The sequence below is a fragment of the Neoarius graeffei genome, chromosome 25 (assembly GCF_027579695.1).
Source record: "Neoarius graeffei isolate fNeoGra1 chromosome 25, fNeoGra1.pri, whole genome shotgun sequence".
NCBI lineage: Eukaryota > Metazoa > Chordata > Actinopteri > Siluriformes > Ariidae > Neoarius > Neoarius graeffei.
The window spans coordinates 4,118,157-4,138,094 of NC_083593.1; the positions used below are offsets into that span (position 1 = coordinate 4,118,157).

General features: G+C 41.9%; 1 protein-coding gene across 4 annotated transcripts in view; it reads left to right on the forward strand.

Annotated features, from left to right (window-relative positions):
- Positions 1 to 19,938, forward strand: part of kdm6bb (lysine (K)-specific demethylase 6B, b) — a 40,145-nt gene that overhangs the window by 8,518 nt on the left and 11,689 nt on the right. For 2 of the 4 annotated variants that reach the window (XM_060909155.1, XM_060909154.1), the window contains exons 2-16: positions 4,681 to 4,757; positions 4,842 to 4,965; positions 5,046 to 5,120; positions 5,234 to 5,414; positions 5,679 to 5,849; positions 6,091 to 6,231; positions 6,355 to 6,681; positions 6,926 to 9,423; positions 11,937 to 12,063; positions 12,171 to 12,276; positions 15,088 to 15,293; positions 16,647 to 16,738; positions 16,878 to 16,946; positions 17,034 to 17,182; positions 19,813 to 19,927. In XM_060909155.1, coding sequence (XP_060765138.1) covers positions 4,847 to 4,965; positions 5,046 to 5,120; positions 5,234 to 5,414; positions 5,679 to 5,849; positions 6,091 to 6,231; positions 6,355 to 6,681; positions 6,926 to 9,423; positions 11,937 to 12,063; positions 12,171 to 12,276; positions 15,088 to 15,293; positions 16,647 to 16,738; positions 16,878 to 16,946; positions 17,034 to 17,182; positions 19,813 to 19,927 — 4,376 coding nt within the window. In that variant the 5' untranslated portion in view covers positions 4,681 to 4,757; positions 4,842 to 4,846. Of the gene's footprint in view, positions 1 to 4,680; positions 4,758 to 4,841; positions 4,966 to 5,045; positions 5,121 to 5,233; positions 5,415 to 5,678; positions 5,850 to 6,090; positions 6,232 to 6,354; positions 6,819 to 6,925; positions 9,424 to 11,936; positions 12,064 to 12,170; positions 12,277 to 15,087; positions 15,294 to 16,646; positions 16,739 to 16,845; positions 16,947 to 17,033; positions 17,183 to 19,812; positions 19,928 to 19,938 lie in introns of those variants that run through there. The other 2 variants (XM_060909156.1, XM_060909157.1) reach the window with 2 other exon arrangements.

Here is a 19,938-nt window from a genome sequence, read left to right on the forward strand (position 1 = left end):
ATGCTCTGAAATAATAGTTTGTTAAAACAGCTTGTGACAAAAAAAGGATGAAAAACAGATTCACGTTGTTGGTTTCTTAAACTTTAACACAAATTTCTCCTCTGTGATAAACCTCTTGTGCTGAACAATGAGTATAAATGAACATAAGCAAGTTCTCATTACTGTATAATGGATTTATTAGTAAAAAACATCTACAATCATAAAATGATATTCTGTTCATATACAACCCCGATTCCAAAAAAGGTGGGACAAAGTACAAATTGTAAATAAAAACGGAATGCAATGATGTGGAAGTTTCAAAATTCCATATTTTATTCAGAATAGAACATAGATGACATATCAAATGTTTAAACTGAGAAAATGTATCATTTAAAGAGAAAAATGAGGTGATTTTAAATTTCATGACAGCAACACATCTCAAAAAAGTTGGGACAAGGCCATGTTTACCACTGTGAGACATCCCCTTTTCTCTTTACAACAGTCTGTAAACGTCTGGGGACTGAGGAGACAAGTTGCTCAAGTTTAGGGATAGGAATGTTAACCCATTCTTGTCTAATGTAGGATTCTAGTTGCTCAAATGTCTTAGGTCTTTTTTGTCGTATCTTCCGTTTTATGATGCGCCAAATGTTTTCTATGGGTGAAAGATGTGGACTGCAGGCTGGCCAGTTCAGTACCCGGACCCTTCTTCTACGCAGCCATGATGCTGTAATTGATGCAGTATGTGGTTTGGCATTGTCATGTTGGAAAATGCAAGGTCTTCCCTGAAAGAGACGTCGTCTGAATGGGAGCATATGTTGCTCTAGAACCTGGATATACCTTTCAGCATTGATGGTGTCTTTCCAGATGTGTAAGCTGCCCATGCCACACGCACTAATGCAACCCCATACCATCAGAGATGCAGGCTTCTGAACTGAGCGCTGATAACAACTTGGGTCGTCCTTCTCCTCTTTAGTCTGAATAACACGGCGTCCCTGATTTCCATAAAGAACTTCAAATTTTGATTCGTCTGACCACAGGACAGTTTTCCACTTTGCCACAGTCCATTTTAAATGAGCCTTGGCCCAGAGAAGACGTCTGCGCTTCTGGATCATGTTTAGATACGGCTTCTTCTTTGAACTATAGAGTTTTAGCTGGCAACGGCGGATGGTACGGTGAATTGTGTTCACAGATAATGTTCTCTGGAAATATTCCTGAGCCCATTTTGTGATTTCCAATACAGAAGCATGCCTGTATGTGATGCAGTGCCATCTAAGGGCCCGAAGATCACGGGCACCCAGTATGGTTTTCCGGCCTTGACCCTTACGCACAGAGATTCTTCCAGATTCTCTGAATCTTTTGATGATATTATGCACTGTAGATGATGATATGTTCAAACTCTTTGCAATTTTACACTGTCGAACTCCTTTCTGATATTGCTCCACTATTTGTCGGCGCAGAATTAGGGGGATTGGTGATCCTCTTCCCATCTTTACTTCTGAGAGCTGCTGCCACTCCAAGATGCTCTTTTTATACCCAGTCATGTTAATGACCTATTGCCAATTGACCTAATGAGTTGCAATTTGGTCCTCCAGCTGTTCCTTTTTTGTACCTTTAACTTTTCCAGCCTCTTATTGCCCCTGTCCCAACTTTTTTGAGATGTGTTGCTGTCATGAAATTTCAAATAAGCCAATATTTGGCATGACATTTCAAAATGTCTCACTTTCGACATTTGATATGTTGTCTATGTTCTATTGTGAATACAATATCAGTGTTTGAGATTTGTAAATTATAGCATTCCGTTTTTATTTACAATTTGTACTTTGTCCCAACTTTTTTGGAATCGGGGTTGTAAATATATTCTATAAAGTGCGAGGTTTCATAATGGCTGTAGTTTATTATACTGTCCACTTTAATCCTGCAGGATCACACAGTTTACTTTCTCTTCCTTTGAACAGACTCCCAGCTTCGATGTTTTTCTGATTGTAAGCTACTTTATCTGAAGGCGTTGAAAATTCTAGTTCGCTTGATTGTCTGAGTCGACTCGCAACTTGTGAAGATTATTTGACTCGAGGTCTGATATACAGTTTACTTGGCAATTAACTACTGTATATGGAACATGCATACTGTATATACATGTTCCGTCCTTGACTCCTTTCAGTGAACTGATGTAGACGCCAGGTGTCAAAAAACATCCGGAGTCGCGCAATCTGAAGTCAGTGGATTGATTGGGATGTAAACTTAGCCCCACTCTAAAACTGGCTTGGAACGCTCTGGAAAGTTTTCCACAGTTTATATATTGTTTTACCAAGTCTTTCTCCATCTGTAAATGTAAAACCAGGCAGGATATGCTGATTTCGCTCAGCAATTTGACTAAAGACAAAGTGCTTTGCTTGTGGCTTTTGTGTCACACCCTCACACACATAACAAACCATCCTACACCATATGAAGCATTAGCATTATATGGGGTGGTTCCTGGATACACACTTATCCCAGCCTGAGATTAAAGTTGGAACAGAAACTTTGGTGCAGTACCTGATTTGTGTGTGAATGCTGCGATGTTTCTAGGATGTATTCCTCTTGGTTTATTTAACCACATTCAATTGTTTGTACTCGAACCAGTAGAACAGGAATCCCCGCATGTGCATGCGTGATATTGTGTTTTGTTGCGTTCTGGTGATGAACTCCCGAGTCAGACCAAATCCTCCGTAACTCGATCCCCCTGCCCTTGACCACTGCTCTCTTACTCCTAATCCTTCTCCATCCCCCTCTCGTCCTTTCTTGCTTTCTTTCCTTCCGGCTCTTGGATTCCCTGTGTAGTTTTCTCTCTGCTCCGCCCCCTCCCTCTTCTCATGTGCTATCGGTTTCAGGAGATTGAGCTGGGCTGCAGATTGTTCTCTTTGTCTCGGTTTAGTCTGAGCACTTGTAGTCGTCTCGCTGTTTCACAAAGTGCAAAGTGAGACAGACATGGATTCAGATACCTCAAACTAAGTTTGTATTGATGAACGGTAAGAGCATTTGTGCTCATTACTCGAGTTACCCTGATATTTGTATCGTCTTGGACTTAGGAAGTGAAGGAGCTCTGCTTCGTTGAGCAGTGTGTGAATGATATTTGGCTTTGGATCATTTGCTGGTGTAAGCCAATAACCAGTGCCTCAGAGTGTTTATATCAGTGCAGGCTTGTGTGAATGTATGATCATATATGCAGCAGAAATAGTTACCTTTCCACAGGAAGTTAACACCACTTCCGTCTCACCTCGTTCTTATGCCTACTATACAGCATTATGCACCTGTAGCCCCCATCCCCTACGCCACCCCCCCCACACAATCTTTCAAAAACAAATACGTGACTGCTTTTCACCTTGTTGAAATGCGCTTTCAAACTTCAGGCCATGCCCCCTACCTGAGTCTGATGCTTGTGAGTAAGAAAGTGATTTGACTGTTTGTCACTCTGTGATGACCTTTAGTAAGTGTGATACAGACTCGGAAACCACATCAGCAGAACAATTGCACAATTAGTGCATCATTATAAGCTGGAAGCTCGAAGTTTCCATTGCTTGTTACTTGGTACATTATTCTCAAAACTCTAAAGAAGCTAAAGAAGCAAACTTTACATATGAACATGGCTCAGCTGATCAACTACGTTTGGGGTTTTATTCATGAAATAGCAGGATGTTAGTCATGAAGAGGGAGCATGAAATCTGTTGGTGATGAGGTGACCATTTTTTGGCTTAACTTATGGTTATTTTGCACGATCTGTATACCTTAAAACTTTGCAAAGGACACCACGTTGTACGATGCTCATATATTCCTCTGACTATATTCTTGAACTCAAAGCACATGTTAAGAGTAATTACATCTAGCACCGTAAATGGTGCTTCAGATTGTCCTTCTTGGGGAACCCTTAAAAGTTCTAAGGCTAACTCTGCAACAGACGATTTCCTTTCAAATACACTTCCTTTAGGAAACTGAGAACCTGAAATTATCCATATAATTCTCCAGAAACCTTTTAAGGGTATATAATCAGAAAGCCAGAATGTGTTAGAGATTTAGTGCGTGTGTGTGTGAACATACAAGATGGAACCTTATTGGTTGGCTGTTGATGTTATGGGGAATGCATGAGTTTGTCACTTACTGTTTGAGCAGATCTCTTCACAGCATTAAATAGGAAACTAGGGACACACACACACACACACACACACACACACACACACACACACACACAAACAAACACACACATGCCGTGGCCTCATTCCTCTCATTCTCCTCCTGCTGCTCTGTCTCTCCTCCACACTCTGATAATGTCTCTGACACAGCAGTGACATTCATGCGCTTATCAACCCGTTGCACACACCCTTCAGAAGAACTTGTGTGTGTGTGTGTGTGTGTGTGTCTGTCTGTTTTTTGTCATGGTTCAACTCATGATGAGAAGGGTTTGGTGGTGCGGTTTTGTGTGATGCATTTGGTAAAGAAATGGGGGCAGTGTAAAGAGAGACAGAGAGAGAGAGGACGAGTCAAAGAGGTTTTCCAAAATAAACACAGCTGTGTGGGTATAACTAACTTGACTATACACACCCACGACTGGGCAGTGCAACTCACGCCAAATGATGCATGTGCGTGAGCGTGTGCTTGCTCTATTTTGGTTGCAGTTCCACTTCTAAACAATGGCTTACTGTTAACGATTTTCCTCTTGCTCTGTTTCAGGACTGGAAGTGAAGTCAGGTGCTGTTGTTGTGGTGTCACACTTCTGCACTGGAGGGATTCCTGCTCACATTAGTGTGGTGAGTTTTTATTCACAGATTGCATGCTCAGTTCCCTGTTCTGAATGTGCCATCTGCAACAACATCCTCTGTGTTTTGCCATAGGCTGGATGTATTACACACAGCACCAGTATTCTGGCCGGTACTCATGGGACTCCTTTCCCTCTGGCGCTTCTAGCAGGGCTTCGTGGGCTCCCAGCTCCAGCCGCCACTTGCCCCCTCCATCCAGGTATGCTTTCGAGTTACCAAAATTCTGTCATTCATACACCACTGTATGAACTCATGTCCCCTCTTTCCTTCTGTCTAAAGGGGCAGTGGTGGAGGGTACCAGTCAACCCTGAGTCATGCGTCAGGAAGAAACTATCACAAAGCTTATAACAATAGGTCAGTCAGAGTCTAAACAATACCATTCAGCAACTTTCATGATGTACGTACTTTAGCAGCCAATCTGACCCTTTTATTTGCTGTGTTGTTTCCAATTTTCTGCTTGCTGCCAGACCTCCGGAGTTCAGCAGACACAGAGTTCATGATCACCCCAGAGAGAGAGGGCCAAATGGTAGAGATCGGGTCACATCATGGTCTTGGGGTTCAAATCAGCACCAGAACCCTGACCGGGCCGCTCTGAATGGATACAGCTCAGGATGTGGAGGACGTGTCCCCAATAATCAGCCCCCAAGGGTGAGCAAGGGTGAAAGAGAGAGAAATGTATGAGCCTGTATCAACCACAAAAAGATCGGAGGCTAAAAAAAATTAGGAAGGTCTGTGATTCGTTCATTAATTTTCAGTAACTGCTTTATCCTGGTCAGGGTCTGGAGCCTATCCCAAGAATATGCCCTGGAGGGAATGGGTTTCTGGAATTGCCTAGTATTGTGAAAACAATGCCAGTATTATCTATTACTAAACAGAACACACTTCAGTGTTATTATATATTTCATTACATAGTATGGAGGCCCTCACCAGCAGCACCGGATTCCAACTGCAGACAGATGGAGTCAAGTGGCCTCATCCAGATCCTTTCAAAGTCCCTCATTAAAACGTCCGGCCCCCCGAAACCCCTCATCAACAAGAGATGACTGTCCGAGCAAGAGGAGCAAAAGAGTCAATTCACACCAGGTCAGTGACCTTTTTCTTTAACCTTATCTTTATGTATCTCTGTGAAAGTCTTGGGTCATTACTGTATGTTTCGTATAATTTCACCCCTCATCCACATGGTTGCCTAAGTTACCATGACTCGCGACTATTGAAGAAAAGTATTTTAGCACCATCTGCTGGTCAGTTTAAGAACAGCTTGGTTACCTCAACGGATTGAGGTATTCCTACTGTAAATAGTTTGTTCTTCTTTATTCCTCTGCAGGCTCTTCCCTCCAAAATTAAGCACCCTATGCCTATGAATCGCCCTCCCTTGTCTTATCTCCCTCGCACCTGTAGCCCTCCATACCACAGTGATGCCCAGTGGAGTCAGCCAAATAAGAGACAGTCTGCTTCAGGCTTTCAGGTCAATCCCTAAACGTCCAAATTTATTCCTCATTTCCTACCTTGTTTTGGTTTCCTTTAAACCAAGCCTGTTATTATCTCAAGAGAAACTCTAAATATTTACAGTCTGTTCCTGTTTCAACAGGAGTCTACTCAGTCCAACAGCAGTGATCACCTCCACAGGATCCATCCGGTGCTCTCATCTACCCTCGGTGGCCCTGGCCAAGATTTCCATAGCTCAAAGTCCCTGAAATTGGGCCACCTCCACTCTTACGGCCACCAAACCCATGATCACCCGGGACCCAATGGAACCAAAGGGGACTGGGAGCATTCTGTTCCACCCTCACCAGCAAACCTCACCAGAGTGCCTTATAGTCCCCAGCACCAGCCTCCAGCGGGCCCACACAGGCACCCAGGACCTCATGCCAGCCATGGTTCACCTACGCCATCCTGGAAGGACAAGCAGAGCAGTGTGAGTGCTGTCATGCCTCATGAGCCATTTAAACCACCTTAAGGCCTTCTATCTTTGGATATTTGTCCATGCATAGGGAAGAAGTACGAGCAATCATATTTGCTCCAGGATGGACTTTCAAATCCGTCAAGCCCTTAGTGAGTAACTAAGGGCTTAGGGTGTTGTAAGATCAGCACTTATCTAGTGAGCTTTGAGTGATATGACTGTTTATCCTAAAATGTGGTGTGCTTCTGTTTCTGCACAGGAAACCAGGCGCTCTGGTCTAGGGCCTGAAGAGCGGCAGCAACTGCAGGGACTGAAAGAAGGAGGGCGGCATCACAGCACCCCAAAACACACCCAGCTCCATTGCAGCCCTGAAGGCAGAAGTGTTCGCCATGGCATCACCTGCGGGAGAGCAAGCCTGTCCCCAAGCCCTGAATCTGGATCCAGCTCTCAGAGGCTACAGGGGAAGAAAATCAGGGTTTCTAAACACAGAGTTCCATCAACTTTCTCTAAGTCCAGCTACTCTAACTATGGTGGCCAGGAGAGCCCAATTCGTCGGCTGGACACAGACATGTTAAAGCATGTTGAAACCAAGAAGAGACACAGAGACAGAGAGAGAAGGCAAGAGAGGAAAGGAGTGCACAGGGCAGATGAACGAAAAGCAAGGATACTAAGAAAACTGGAGGCAAAGAAAAGGAAAAAAGAGAGGCAAGAGAAAAGGAGCCATCGGGAGAGGAAAGGTAGCCATAGAAAAGGAGAGACAGGGGGACAGTCTGAGAGAAAAACAAAAGATGAGAGGAAAAGAGCAAGGAAAGCAGAGAGAAATGGCATCAAGAAAGCGGAGAAGGCTCATTTTAGAAGAGAAATGCATCCCCAAACTCCTCCTTGTGATTCACCGAGTAAAAGTCCAGACTCAGCCATTTTTGAGTCTCCGCCACTGGCAGCTTTTTCAGACACATCACTGTGTATTCACAAATACACAAAACATGAAGAAGAGGAGGAGTCCAACTGTGACTCTGACTCTTCACACACCTCAGGGTTCATTTCGCCCTCCACTCCCCCTCTAGCAAATCAGAACCATCCACTTCAATGTCAATCAAAGGACATTGCCAATAACATCACCTCAGTAAGTGAAAACAGTCTGCCATCCTCTGAGCCTACAGGTCCAAACACCAGCAGCTTTGGGACTCAAGACAAGAACCTTGACCAGGAGGACCTTATCTCTGAACCCCCTGCTAGCAGTGATCATGAGTTGCCAACGCTGGATCGCTCCAGTGGTTTTGAGGAAAAAGTTCCTCAGCTTGAGGAGAAGAACCAGCATGCTCCAGATCTGCTCCCTGCCCACAGCAATTCTATGGAGGACCATCTGCGACTGGATCCCTCAGCTAGCCCCCCAGTACTGAGCTGGCAGGGCTCCCCTGTTTCAGATCTCAGCGAGGAAGAGGAGGATGATGCAGGGGCCAACATAGCTGGAGTGATCAGGAGACCAGTCCTCCAGCCAAGCCCCACTCATTCATCTCCAACCCAAGACCCAGAGGAAATCTGGAAAGAACCAGGTCATTCCTTGGGTCTTGATTATCGCCACAATGATCTGGCCAAACTGTATGGCATTTCTGAGCCTTCAAAAGTTGTGGAGGAAGAAGAAGACAAAGAACCCATGGCAGAGCAGCAGGACAGTAGCACAACAACCTCTCAGGGACCGCATCTGCATGACACTGACGGTACCTTGGCCTCAGGCAGCCATAAGTACACCTACAGAGGTGGCCCTTTTGGTCGGCCACCTCCCAACATAACGGCTGGGGTCAAATACTCTTCCTCACTGTCACTGGGACCAGAGATACACCCTCTAGAGCAGCACAACTCAACCTCCACATCCCCAAGAGCTGTGTCTCCAGTGACCATGCCCTTGACCAGCATTTCTCCTTCCAAATCTACCTCAGATCTTTCAAAGCCTGACAACAACATACAGGCAAAAGAAGAGAAAAAAGAGGACAGAATTGTTCAGAAGGAGGGTGATGACATGATTGAAGCTGTAGGATCATTAAAAGAACCAATTTGTACCTCTTTGGTGAAGGAGAATGAGGTCAAGGTATTGCCCTCCACCTTGTCACCTGCTACCTTGCAGGCTAAACTGGCACACAGCTGTGAGGTGCTGCTGAACCAGAGCTCCAGTACCCTCCTTTCATCAGAAGTGAACAATGGAAAGGAAAAATCGAAAACCAAGTTGGAGAAGAAGAAGCAAGGGCAAGGCAGGGACAGGAAGAAAGAGCAGCAGAAAAGACAGAAAGCAAAGACTGGCAGCAGTGGTATCACAGAAGAGCCAAGTGTCAGAGAGGGCAGACAGCATAAAAAACAGAAAAGGAACACCAAAAATGAGAAACAGCATTGCTCGTCTAGTGGTGAACCTGCCAAAGAGCTTACCAAGGTCTGCAAAAAACTAGAGGTGGCAGAAAAGAAACCAATGGAGACAAAGAAGGAGCAAAGAAAAGGAGATAAGAAGATAGCCAAAGCTAAACAGGAGAACAAGGATGGAGATGCAGGAATGACAAAAACAACCTTCTCCAGCGGAAGCGTCTCCAGTACATCTCCATCTGTTCGGGTTCTGTCCTCTGTGCCACTGAAAGAGCTAAAGATTCAGCTGGTGAAGCTCAAGATCAGCGGGAGGCAGACGTTCACTGCCTCAGAGTTCTCACAGAAGAGGATCCCACTGAAAGAGATTAGCATCAAAAACAGTGCAGCAGAGATCATTAGAGCCTGCAAGTGAGTGTCTGTACTTATTTGAGCTAGCATCTTCAGTTGCCATAGCATCTTTAGGTGGAAAAATACAGTGGTGCTTGAAAGTTTGTGAACCCTGTAGAATTTTCTCTATTTCTGCATAAATATGACCTAAAACAGCATCAGATTTTCACACAAGTCCTAAAAGTAGATAAAGAGAACCCAGTTAAACAAATGAGACAAAATATTATACTTGGTCATTTATTTATTGAGGAAAATGATCCAATATTACATATCTGTGAGTGGCAAAAGTATGTGAACCTCTAGGATTAGCAGTTCATTTGAAGGTGAAATTAGAGTCAGGTGTTTCAATCAATGGGATGACAATCAGGTGTGAGTGGGCACCCTGTTTTATTTAAAGAACAGGGATCTATCAAAGTCTGATCTTCACAACACATGTTTGTGGAAGTGTATCATGGCACAAACAAAGGAGATTTCTGAGGACCTCAGAAAAAGCGCTGTTGATGTTCATCAGGCTGGAAAAGGTTACAAAACCATCTCTAAAGAGTTTGGACTCCACCAATCCACAGTCAGACAGATTGTGTACAAATGGAAGAAATTCAAGACCATTGTTACCCTCCACAGGAGTGGTCGACCAACAAAGGTCACTCCAAGAGCAAGGCGTGTAATAGTCGGTGAGGTCACAAAGGACCCCAGGGTAACTTCTAAGCAACTGAAGGCCTCTCTCACATTGGCTCATGTTAATGTTCATGAGTCCACCATGAGGAGAACACTGAACAACAATGGTGTGCATGGCAGGGTTGCAAAGAGAAAGCCACTGCTCTCCAAAAAGAACATTGGTGCTTGTCTGCAGTTTGCTAAAGATCACGTGGACAAGCCAGAAGGCTATTGGAAAAATGTTTTGTGGACGGATGAGACCAAAATAGAACTTTTGGGTTTAAATGAGAAGCATTATGTTTGGAGAAAGGAAAACACTGCATTCCAGCATAAGAACCTTATCCCATCTGTGAAACATGGTGGTGGTAGTATCATGGTTTGGGCCTGTTTTGCTGCATCTGGGCCAGGATGGCTTGCCATCATTGATGGAACAATGAATTCTGAATTATACCAGTGAATTCTAAAGGAAAATGTCAGGACATCTGTCCATGAACTGAATCTCAAGAGAAGGTGGGTCATGCAGCAAGACAACGACCCTAAGCACACAAGTCGTTCTACCAAAGAATGGTTAAAGAAGAATAAAGTTAATATTTTGGAATGGCCAAGTAAAAGTCCTGACCTTAATCCAATGGAAATGTTGTGGAAGGACCTGAAGCGAGCAGTTCATGTGAGGAAACCCACCAACATCCCAGAGTTGAAGCTGTTCTGTACGGAGGAATGGGCTCAAATTCCTCCAAGCCGGTGTGCAGGACTGATCAACAGTTACCGCAAACGTTTAGTTGCAGTTATTGCTGCACAAGGGGGTCACACCAGATACTGAAAGCAAAGGTTCACATACTTTTGCCACTCACAGATATGTAATATTGGACCATTAATAAATGAGCAAGTATAATATTTTTGTCTCATTTGTTTAACTGGGTTCTCTTTATCTACTTTTAGGACTTGTGTGAAAATCTGATGATGTTTTAGATCATATTTATGCAGAAATATAGAAAATTCTGAAGGGTTCACAAACTTTCAAGCACCACTGTACCTTGACATGGATCTTTAGATGAATACCAATACCAAGTGTATATCATTTGGAATATTATTTTAGAAAAGGATAGAATATTTACGTACCTTTAGATATTTAGCTGGGATAACATTCTGATGTAATAAAAATGTTAGAATATCAGTTTTAGCTGACGAGCATTTTTAAAAGGGAAGAGCAGTGCTAACTACTCTTACTCTTACTACTACTCTAACTACTCTAGAGTAGCACTTTGAGCTGGAATCGGCATGTCACTTTAATTAAGACATTAGCTTGAATAGCTTCATACATAAGATGGATTAGCATCTTTAACTGAAATAGTTTGTGTGGGTGTAATAACACTGTTAGCTCGACAGGACCTTTCGCTGGAATAGCATCTTTACCTTAGCAGAATATCACTGTGCTAACACCTTTATTTGGAATAGCATTTGTATTTGTAATAGCATGTTTATCTGGAATGTCACACATTTTAGCTGATTAGTATCTTGAGCTGTAAAAGCACCCTTTAGCTGGACTAGCATCATTTTCTGAGCAGAAGCACATCTTTTGCTGGATTAGCATATGGAGTTAGCATTTAGGTTCTCTGCATTTGCTTTCCACATTATTCTTGCTCTCTTCTTTTTTATCTCCTATTTCTCAGTTCAGATTAAGAAGGCTTTATTGGCTGCAAGAACTAACATTTTTCTCCTAAGAGTATTGTAACATGCACAGTACGTGTAATAACGGCGCTAAAAACAACAACAACAACAACAACGTGGGCAGAGTTCAGAAGGACAAAGTCAAGAAAGAACAACAAAACAATAATTCTGTGATACTTCTTTGTCTGTATGCCTGTGTGTGTGTGTATCAGAGATGCAAAGGTGAACAGTCGTTTCCGTGAGTCCTATCTGCTCCCCTCTTTGTCTGTGAAGCCTGTGCTGAATGTCGAGTCTCAGATTCCCCGAGAGAAGCTCAACCCACCCACGCCCAGCATCTACGTAATCTAGAGATTCATTTTGTTGTTTTATCTTTTCATGTTAGAAGCCTTTTATGCGTTTATTATGGGATGTACAAACTCGTTGATTGAGCCTGTGTGTGTTTGTAGCTCGAAAGTAAGAGGGATGCGTTTTCTCCGGTGCTGCTCCAGTTCTGCACGGATCCAAAAAACCCAGTTACTGTTATCCGAGGTCTGGCAGGATCACTCCGACTCAGTAAGGACACACACACACACACACAGAGGCAGGCAGCAATCATCAACCAATACTTGATCAGTCACAACATTGTTGTGTGACATACAGTACTGTGCAAAAGTCTTAGCTCCCCAATTTTTTTTCATCCAAGCTTTGCTATTGATTTCTATTTGATGACATCTACATTATTGAGTCAGTACAAAAACATTTCAGAGTTCCAAACGTTCATTTTTCAGCACAAAATTAAAAGTTACAGAAAAAAAAGCTTGTATCTGAGCAGCATGTTAGATAAGACCCCACTTTTCAGATTAAAAAAGAAACCATAATGAAGGCTGCTGGGTTTTGGTGCAAAATGAAGAAGTGAGTGTGACAGTCAAAGTGTCCAGAAGAACTGCGGCTGGTTCTGTAAGATCCTCAGGAAAACCTACAGATCATTTCCGCATAAAACTGCCCTCACTGGAACTGAGACTACTTTTTTTTTTAAAGCAAAGGGAATTTCATCTCACACAGAATATTGACTTTGCTTCATTTTTTATGGCTTACTGATTACTGTTTATAGTATTTTTTTAACGGTGAAACACTTCATTTCATTTCATTATTTTTAAGCCATTTTTACTGTACAGCATTTCTTTACATGTGCCTAAGACTTTTGCACACTACTGTATATCCTGGAGCTTTTTTATAACATGGCTAATTCATAGCGGCATCTCCTTAATCCTGATGCTTTAAACTTACAACCCCGATTCCAAAAAAGTTGGGACAAAGTGCAAATTGTAAATAAAAACGGAATGCAATAATTTACAAATCTCAAAAACTGATATTGTATTCACAATAGAACATAGGCAACATATCAAATGTCGAAAGTGAGACATTTTGAAATTTCATGCCAAATATTGGCTCATTTGAAATTTCATGACAGCAACACATCTCAAAAAAGTTGGGACAGGGGCAATAAGAGGCTGGAAAAGTTAAAGGTACAAAAACGGAACAGCTGGAGGACCAAATTGCAACTCATTAGGTCAATTGGCAATAGGTCATTAACATGACTGGGTATAAAAAGAGCATCTTGGAGTGGCAGCGGCTCTCAGAAGTAAAGATGGGAAGAGGATCACCAATCCCCCTAATTCTGCGCCGACAAATAGTGGAGCAATATCAGAAAGGAGTTCAACAGTGTAAAATTGCAAAGAGTTTGAACATATCATCATCTACAGTGCATAATATCAAAAGATTCAGAGAATCTGGAAGAATCTCTGTGCGTAAGGGTCAAGGCCGGAAAACCATACTGGGTGCCCGTGATCTTCGGGCCCTTAGATGGCACTGCATCACATACAGGCATGCTTCTGTATTGGAAATCACAAAATGGGCTCAGGAATATTTCCAGAGAACATTATCTGTGAACACAATTCACCGTGCCATCCGCCGTTGCCAGCTAAAACTCTATAGTTCAAAGAAGAAGCCGTATCTAAACACGATCCAGAAGCGCAGACGTCTTCTCTGGGCCAAGGCTCATTTAAAATGGACTGTGGCAAAGTGGAAAACTCTTCTGTGGTCAGACGAATCAAAATTTGAAGTTCTTTATGGAAATCAGGGACGCCGTGGCATTCGGACTAAAGAGGAGAAGGACGACCCGAGTTGTTATCAGCGCTCAGTTCAGAAGCCTGCATCTCTGATGGTATGGGGTTGCATTAGTGCGTGTGGCATGGGCAGCTTACACATCTGGAAAGACACCATCAATGCTGAAAGGTATATCCAGGTTCTAGAGCAACATATGCTCCCATCCAGACGACGTCTCTTTCAGGGAAGACCTTGCATTTTCCAACATGACAATGCCAAACCACATACTGCATCAATTACAGCATCATGGCTGCGTAGAAGAAGGGTCCGGGTACTGAACTGGCCAGCCTGCAGTCCAGATCTTTCACCCATAGAAAACATTTGGCGCATCATAAAACGGAAGATACGACAAAAAAGACCTAAGACAGTAGAGCAACTAGAATCCTACATTAGACAAGAATGGGTTAACATTCCTATCCCTAAACTTGAGCAACTTGTCTCCTCAGTCCCCAGACGTTTACAGACTGTTGTAAAGAGAAAAGGGGATGTCTCACAGTGGGAAATATGGCCTTGTCTCAACTTTTTTGAGATGTGTTGTTGTCATGAAATTTAAAATCACCTAATTTTTCTCTTTAAATGATACATTTTCTCAGTTTAAACATTTGATATGTCATCTATGTTCTATTCTGAATAAAATATGGAATTTTGAAACTTCCACATCATTGCATTCCGTTTTTATTTACAATTTGTACTTTGTCCCAACTTTTTTGGAATCGGGGTTGTAAAAAAAAAGGTGTTTTATTTATTCATCATTTGCTCTATTTGCTTCCTCCAACAATAAATACCATCATCACATTACATCACTACAAACCTTTAGTATCAAATACTGTTTTTATTTACATAATATAATAAATAACAACATTAGCTAAGCTAACAAAATACCTCTACACAGCGCTAGCATTAACTCGCCTGCTAAAAGCTTAGGTATTGTTTATGCAGTAGCAGATATTTGCTATTAGCAAGTCATGTTTGCTAACAAGTTTGCTAAGGTTGCTCACTAAACCTAGGCTAAGTATTTATGTAATTAAAATGTAGTAGTCAATTTAACTAACATGCCAGCTAACATTAAGCAAAATGGCAATGTTATATTGACATAAACTGATCAAACTGGAGGTCTGCTATTTTTGAGCTGGTTTCAGTGGGAGAGAGTTGTGATACTGTTTAATGTCAGATCTCTCTCACAATCTCTCTCTCTCTCTCTCTCTCTCTTTCCATCAGACCTGGGTTTGTTCTCCACGAAGTCTCTGGTGGAGGCGAACGCCGATCACGCTGTGGAAGTGAGGACTCAGGTGCAGCAGCCCGCTGATGAGAACTGGAACGCGACCGGATCAGCTCAGACGTGGCCATGTGAGAGCAGCCGATCTCACACCACCATCTCCAAGTACGCTCAGTACCAGGCCTCCAGCTTCCAAGAAAGCCTACAGGTATCCACACACACAGTGCAGTGGGCAGCCACACTACAGCGCCTGGGGAGCAGTCAGGGGTTCGGTACCTTGCTCAAGGGCACTTCAGCCCAAGGCTGCCCCACGTTAACCTAACTGCATGTCTTTGGACCGTGGGGGAAACCGGAGCACCCGGAGGAAACCCACGCAGACACAGGGAGAACATGCAAACTCCACACAGAAAGGCCCTCGCCGGCCACGGGGCTCGAACCCGGACCTTCTTGCTGTGAGGCGACAGCACTAACCACTACACCACCATGCCGCCCATGTGTTCATGGACAGACAAACAAAAAGAAAATCAACACAAGATGTAAAACACAAAATGTTGGAAACCAGTTATTTCGATAATTATTTAGTGATTTATTTACTGTCTGCTTTGTGTTCTCTATGCTCAGTTTGTTTTTGTTTTTTTTAATGTGTGTCACATCCATTTGTGCTCAATCAAGCTTTGTTTCACTGATTATTGTTGTATATTTTAGTTAAGTTTTATAAAGAATGTTTTCGGCCCCTACACCCAACCAGGCAACTTTTTTCTTTTTGGTTTGGTTAATTAAGTGCAGTATGAAACCAGCCCAAGTCATAAACACACCAAAGTTATCAAACTTATTCTGGTTTGTAACAACCAGATGTGAAAACGTCCTGAAAAACAGCTTTTGTAAAATATTTGGTCAGAGGAGAAACTCCGTCTCTTGGGTGACTCCTTCACTGCGAATAAAGAAAATAAAAACCGTGCAGTGCTGCACAACATTCAGCCAGGAAAATAAGAGGGAAAATAAAAATTCATGAAAAAAACATTTTCTTCCTATTGTTAATAAGGGTAGGTGGCACGATGGTGTCGTGGTTAGCACTGTCACCTCACAGCGAGAAGGTTCTGGGTTCGAGCCCAGTTGCTGACGAGGTCCTTTGTTTGCATGTTCTCCCCGTGTCCGTGTGGGTTTCCTCCGGGTGCTCCGGTTTCCCCCACAGTCCAAAGACATGCAGGTTAGGTTAACTGGTGACTCTAAATTGAGCGTAGGTGTGAATGTGAGTGTGAATGGTTGTCTGTGTCTATGTGTCAGCCCTGCGATGACCTGGTGACTTGTCCAGGGTGAACCCCGCCTCTCGCCCATAGTCAGCTGGGATAGGCTCCAGTCCGCCCGCAACCCTGCACAGGATAAGCGGCTACAGATGATGGATGGACGTTAATAAGGGTGCCAATAATTTTGTAGTTCACGACAGGTTGAGTTTAACTTTACAGATCGTTACAAGCATACAAACATGAAGATCAAACCCGAAATTGAACTGGAAACCCTTGTTGCCTAGTCAGACTGTTTTTGTGTTTTAAATATCTCACAGGAAGAGAAGGACAGCGAGGATGAAGATGAAGGAGACAGAAAGACAGAATCGACGTCAGAGACTCCATCCAGCAGCATTTTCTGCACACAGAGGTGTGAAGATACATCATTCACTCATCTGTTTATCTCTAAGTGTCCTCTTCTTCACAGTGTTTATGTGTGTGTGTATGTGTGTGTGTGTGTGTGTGTCTTTGCATGAGGTGTGTAAGCTGTTTGCTTCCCTCTCATTCAGCTCAGAGCAGAAGTCCATTGGCAAAATCATCAAGTTTGGTACCAACATCGATCTTTCTGACCCGAAGAGGTAAAACATGCACACACAGACACAGGGGAATTAAACCTGAGTGTGTGTGTTGATTATTTGTGTGTGTGTGTGTGTGTGTGTGTACAGGTGGAAGCTGCAGCTGCAGGAGTTGTTGAAGTTGCCTGTGTTCATGCGCGTCTCCTCCACGGAGAACATGCTGAGCCATGTCGGACACACCATCCTCGGCATGAATACCGTCCAACTGTATATGAAGGTTCCGGGCAGCCGCACACCAGGTACACACAGAAATGCTTTTTTTTAAAAAGTAAATGAACAAAACTGTTAAATTTTTTTAACAAAAAAAAAAGGCTTTTAAGATAATGGATCCATTACCCATAAATTATTATTATTATTATTATTATTATTATTATTAATTTATTTCAAAGCATTTCAGAGTCTCAATGCTCTAACAATAAAAATGGTAATTACAGTGGTGCTTGAAAGTTTGTGAACCCTTTAGAATTTTCTATATATCTGCATAAATATGACCTGAAACATCATCAGATTTTCACACAAGTCCTAAAAGTAGATAAAGAGAACCCAGTTAAACAAATGAAACAAAAATAATATACTTGGTCATTTATTTATTGAGGAAAATGATCCAATATTACATATCTGTGAGTGGCAAAAGTATGTGAACCTTTGCTTTCAGTATCTGGTGTGACCCCCTTGTGCAGCAGTAACTGCAACTAAACGTTTGCGGTAACTGTTGATCAGTCCTGCACACCGGCTTGGAGGAATTTTAGCCCGTTCCTCCGTACAGAACAGCTTCAACTCTGGGATGTTGGTAGGTTTCCTCACATGAACTGCTCGCTTCAGGTCCTTCCACAACATTTCGATTAGATTAAGGTCAGGACTTTTACTTGGCCATCCCAAAACATTAACTTTATTCTTCTTTAACCATCCTTTGGTAGAATAACTTGTGTGTTTAGGGTCGTTGTCTTGCTGCATGACCCACCTTCTCTTGAGATTCAGTTCATGGACAGATGTCCTGACATTTTCCTTTAGAATTCACTGGTATAATTCAGAATTCATTGTTCCATCAATGATGGAAAGCCGTCCTGGCCCAGATGCAGCAAAACAGGCCCAAACCATGATACTACCACCACCATGTTTCACAGATGGGATAAGGTTCTTATGCTGGAATGCAGTGTTTTCCTTTCTCCAAACATAACGCTTCTCATTTAAGCCAAAAAGTCCTATTTTGGTCTCATCCATCCACAAAACATTTTTCCAATAGCCTTCTGGCTTGTCCATGTGATCTTTAGCAAACTGCAGATGAGCAGCAATGTTCTTTTTGGAGAGCAGTGGCTTTCTCCTTGCAGCCCTGCCATGCACACCATTGTTGTTCAGTGTTCTCCTGATGGTGGACTCATGAACATTGGCTAATGTTAATGTGAGAGAGGCCTTCAGTTGCTTAGAAGTTACCCTGGGGTCCTTTGTGACCTCGCCGACTATTACACGCTTTGCTCTTGGAGTGATCTTTGTTGGTCGACCACTCCTGGGGAGGATAGCAATCATCTTGAATTTCCTCCATTTGTACACAATCTGTCTGACTGTGGATTGGTGGAGTCCAAACTGTTTATAGATGGTTATGTAACCTTTTCCAGCCTGATGAGCATCAACAACGCTTTTTCTGAGGTCCTCAGAAATCTCCTTTGTTCGTGCCATGATACACTTCCACAAACGTGTTTTGTGAAGATTAGACTTTGATAGATCCCTGTTCTTTAAATAAAACAGGGTGCCCACTCACACCTGATTGTCATCCCATTGATTGAAAACACCTGACTTTAATTTCACCTTCAAATTAACTGCTAATCCTAGAGGTTCACATACTTTTGCCACTCACAGATATGTAATATTGGATCATTTTCCTCAATAAATAAATGACCAAGTATAATATTTTTGTCTCATTTGTTCAACTGGGTTCTCTTTATCTACTTTTAGGACTTGTGTGAAAATCTGATGATGTTTTAGGTCATATTTATGCAGAAATATAGAAAATTCTAAAGGGTTCACAAACTTTCAAGCACCACTGTATATGAACAAATCATAAATTATAACAGTAAAAGCATCTGTATGTTTGTGTTTACATGTATTAAAAAATTATGAAGACAAATTAATCAAAATGAGGATTGGTATTCAAATTGTAAGAAAGTTATACTTATCAAATAAATAAATACAAAAGTTATAACATTCATAATTAATAATATTGTTCAAAAAGTAATGTTTTTAGACCAGTCTTGAAGGTTTCACATGAGTCAGCTTTATTATATTAATAAAATAAACAAAAACACTCAAAAGAGGGAAATTACAATTAATAATAAACGTAAAAAATGCTTTTTTTTAAAATTGATGACATGAAAAAATAAAACTCAGGAAGTAATAATTGAGACACAAAAACACATCAACAAAAATATAACTCAGAGCGAGGGGAAATACACCAAGAACCGTAAAGAATTCAACAATGATGCTACAAATGAAAAAAATAAACAGTTAAGATTAAGAAAATGCTAAAGAACTAAAAATGTAATTAAAATTAAAAAGCAATAATTCTGATGCAAATAAAAAACACAAAAAGAGGAAGAAATGCACAGAGAACCATAAATAAAATGTTAAATTAAATTAATTAATAATAATTCAGTAGAATTAATACAAAAATTAAATCCAATATATCGTCATAATAATTCATACATACAGTAATATTTAAAACAAAAACAAAAAAGTACAAAAAAAAAGAATTTAAAAAAATTACACATACACATAATAAATTAGTCCACACACACTACACACACTACACACATTATACACATGTTCATGTAAAAATGATACGTGTTGTGTTGATTTTTCGTTTTTATCTCCTCAGGACACCAGGAGAACAACAACTTCTGCTCGGTGAACATTAACATCGGCCCCGGAGACTGTGAGTGGTTTGCTGTCCATGAACACTACTGGGAGGCCATCAGCCACTTCTGTGAGAAGTGAGTCACGT